General features: G+C 40.4%; 1 protein-coding gene across 2 annotated transcripts; it reads left to right on the top strand.

Moving 5' to 3' along the window:
- Positions 1-2,073: 2,073 nt before the first annotated feature.
- LOC135714329 (cuticle protein-like) lies at positions 2,074-2,909 on the top strand. 2 transcript variants are annotated; one of them, XM_065237661.1, is made up of 2 exons: positions 2,074-2,550; positions 2,614-2,909. In XM_065237661.1, the coding sequence occupies exons 1-2, from the start codon at positions 2,179-2,181 to the stop codon at positions 2,776-2,778; spliced, it is 537 nt and encodes a 178-aa protein (XP_065093733.1). In that variant the 5' UTR covers positions 2,074-2,178; the 3' UTR covers positions 2,779-2,909. The 2 variants fall into 2 exon arrangements, with proteins under 2 accessions (XP_065093733.1, XP_065093732.1); XM_065237660.1 differs by having other exon boundaries at positions 2,074-2,909.
- The last annotated feature ends 538 nt before the right edge of the window (positions 2,910-3,447 follow it).

Raw genomic sequence — 3,447 nt, 5'->3', positions numbered from 1 at the left:
AAAATCAAAATTCGCGTTTCAAATCTGCTCAGAAATAAATCAAAATATTCGAGCAGTTGCAAATGTGGTGTAAAGTTAAGCTCGAATAATGTAACTGCAACTCAGCATTCCAAGGGATGCACTTCAAATTGAAACAGTCCATATAAAATACAACAGCATTGCCAATGGCCTTAGAACTCTTCCCAAAACTCCCTTGGAAATTTTCTCTGAACAACATTGAAATAATTCCAAAATCTTTTCTAACTTCCTATAGGATGATCACCCAAATTCTCTTAAAAATTCTTCAAAGGGATTTATTTAGAAAATCTAGTCCAGTTCAGGGGTGAAAAAAACTTTTCCATGGTCGAGAATCCATTATTTCCCGATTTTGCATCGAAATTGGTGATTTAAAATTCCTGGCCTTTCCTCTGTTTTTCCTGTGTTTTCGGTCTACTGGTCATCCTATAATATCTGTCATTCAATCAGCTCATAAATTGATGAAATTAGGTTCACTCTCCAAGCATAAATGTCCTAATCCGTAGCATAAATTTGACTGAGAAAGGAAGTAAAATTATGTTTCCAATGTAAATTCATACTTTTTATGAATTTGCCAGTTTTTCTAAAAAGTGTTCAGAAATTAATAAGAGACCATATTTCGGTTCAAAATCTATAAAATTCATTGCCAACCCATCTTCGAAATAATTACGGAGAATTATGATAACGTGATGATAACGGAGCTTTCTATTAGCTCAGTCAGTAAAGGCGCAGCTACAAAGCAAGACCATGCTGGAGGTGGCTGGGTTCGATGCCATTAATTTTGTTGATGAAATGATGATTATTTCAAATCCATGGTTTCAACATACTCGTAAATCCTGACCATCATCCTTACATTTCCAAGATGACCTATGTGTCCTTCATATATTCTGGATAGAATTCATCGCTTTGCTTACGACAGATTTAAACGTATTATACAGTGCATTTAAATAATTTGTTTAAATGGCTCGATTTACTGCACATCAGTTGACCATATATTTTCAAGAACTATGATTATCTCATGATTTATTGTTATCGAGATTTCAAATAACGATCAATTTCCACCAAAGTAGTGTAGAAAGCGAGAAGGATCAGTAATTTCCATCGAATATTAGTACAAGGCACTGAAGAAGTCTGAATATTGTTCACAAAATACGCATATCTGCCAAGCAAAAGCAAATAAGGTGGTGGAATTAAATGGAAATTACTAATCCTTGTCTCTTTCTGTATACAGGTTTTCCACTTTAGACGTCCACATTCACCAAAGTAATGATTGCCACAAGATATTTGAAACGTCTTGAAAACAACCTTCATCACGACCATACTACTCTGGAAAAATAATTATTATGTATCTATACATTTCTCCAGAAATCACGACAAACGGACACAATAAAAGCATGATAGCAGGACTACAGACCTTCTTCTTCCCAACCATTACGTTCCTAGTTAAACCTATGCCAGCTCTCAATATAGTGGTATAACTGCAGAGTGGATTGCATACTTCGTTGGTCTAGAAAATATAGAAACAAATTGCTTCTATGCTGGATTTTGACGATAATTTCAAAATAGATCCCGTAACTCTATGCCAAAAGCCAAGTTTTCTCACGATAAGTATGCCCATGTACATCCTGAAAACTACTGAACCGTGCGCAGTCCTGGAGACTTCAACAGCAAGCAACGAACCTTATTTTGCGCCGTTTATAGAAACACTCTGCGGTGCAGGGAAACGCCCAGCAGGACAACTTCAAACATCCCTCTCGAGAATCTCTCTGCATAATCCAAATGACGATCATAAAATGAAACAAAAGACACGTACGTCGTACCGGATTCAATTAGCCTAGTGGAACTGAGTAAGAAGGAATAACACAAAAAAAAAGTAGGCATACGATATTCGCCATACTAGCTGCTGCTGAGGCGATCGCTTTGCTCTGCTTCTGTCGGGTGGTAGGTTTTTAGTTCGGACAACCAGATCCGTCTCTCGCGGGTGGACCGTCACCGTCGGCGCCGACGCCGATGTGTGTACGTGTTTTTGGAAGCTACTATAAAAGATTGACCGAGTGAGTGGAGAGGTACAGTCAACGTTTAATCGTACGACAAACAACAACTTGCTTCAACGCATTTTTTTAAAAAGAACAACACAGACCTTCTAACAAACAATCCTTCAACATGTTCAGATTGGTGGTGTTGTCTACTGTTCTTGCCATTGCCGCTGCCGCTCCAGGAGCATCCCTGGTCGCTTCGGCTGGCCCACTGGCGTACCACACGTATGCCGCTGTCCCAACTGTCGTTGCGCAGAAGGAGATCTCGTACCAGAAGAGCATCATCGAGGAACCGACCGTTACCCACGTTGGAAACATCGAGAGGAAAATCCCAACCGGATACTCGCACCAGAGCTTCACCCAGTACCACAACAAGCAGGTCGCTGAGCACGTATATGCCCCAGCCGTGAAGAAGACCATCGTCGAGACCCCAATCGAGAAGACCACTTATCACGCTGCCTCGGTTGCTACTCCGGCCATCACCTATGCCGCCCCAGCTGCCATCAAGACCCACTACGTCGAAGCTGGCCCAGCTCTGACCTATGCTGCTCCTCTGGCCAAGACCCACTACGTCGAAGCTGGCCCAGCTCTGGCCTACGCTGCTCCTCTGACCAAGAGCCACTACTACGAGACTGCTCCAGCTCTGACCTACGCCGCTGCCTACGATGTCCCATATGCCAGTTCTGCCTACTACAGTGGATACCCGGCCGTGTACGCCAAGTACTAAGTTGACTGTCAAACCAAAATTCCTCAAATCCGAATTTGACTGTGGTGATTATTTTTTCTTTTGTTCGCTTTTTCGAGGATTGTTTCTGTGAAAGATGAGAAAAATAAAAACTGGAAACTAGCTTAAATTTACATGCCGGTGTTTGAATGCAGTGACACAACCTGATCAATGATGACATTCATTTATTAATTGGTTCTTTAGGTGATTAGTTTCAACAGATCGTTCAAAATTTCAGAAAAAATAACCGTTTTCGTCGGTTTACAATATTATTGAGATTTTAAATATTATAAATTTACTGTCGTTTTCTTCTTATTCTTCTTGGCTACCACACCTTTTTTTAAGAACTTGCACAGCTGTGAATTAAGAGTTTCTAAGCCTATGCCATTTTTGCATTCCTATATTGTGTGGCAATGGATAATTTTGATTAGAGAAAACTCCTTTTCACTCTAAACGGAGGTGTACAGACCAACAGAAACCACCCCAGACTTTGTTAAACAAAAATGAATTCTTAATTAGAAGCTCTTGAAGATACAAATTTTTCTGAAGGTTGTGTAATTTTTAAAACTTGTCATGTTAGCGAAGCTTTCAGCTCCAAAACATCCTGACACTCTGAGAATTCATGCAGTTCTTAAGGTTCTGGGAGCTGTACCGGACTTGTTGTTGTGGAAG

Source organism: Ochlerotatus camptorhynchus, unplaced genomic scaffold (genome assembly GCF_037179485.1).
Source record: "Ochlerotatus camptorhynchus isolate MF236.1 unplaced genomic scaffold, CSIRO-AGI_Acam_v1.1 ptg000639l, whole genome shotgun sequence".
Taxonomy (NCBI): domain Eukaryota; kingdom Metazoa; phylum Arthropoda; class Insecta; order Diptera; family Culicidae; genus Ochlerotatus; species Ochlerotatus camptorhynchus.
Note: the sequence above shows the minus strand (reverse complement) of the source record. Positions and strands in the feature narration are given on the sequence as shown.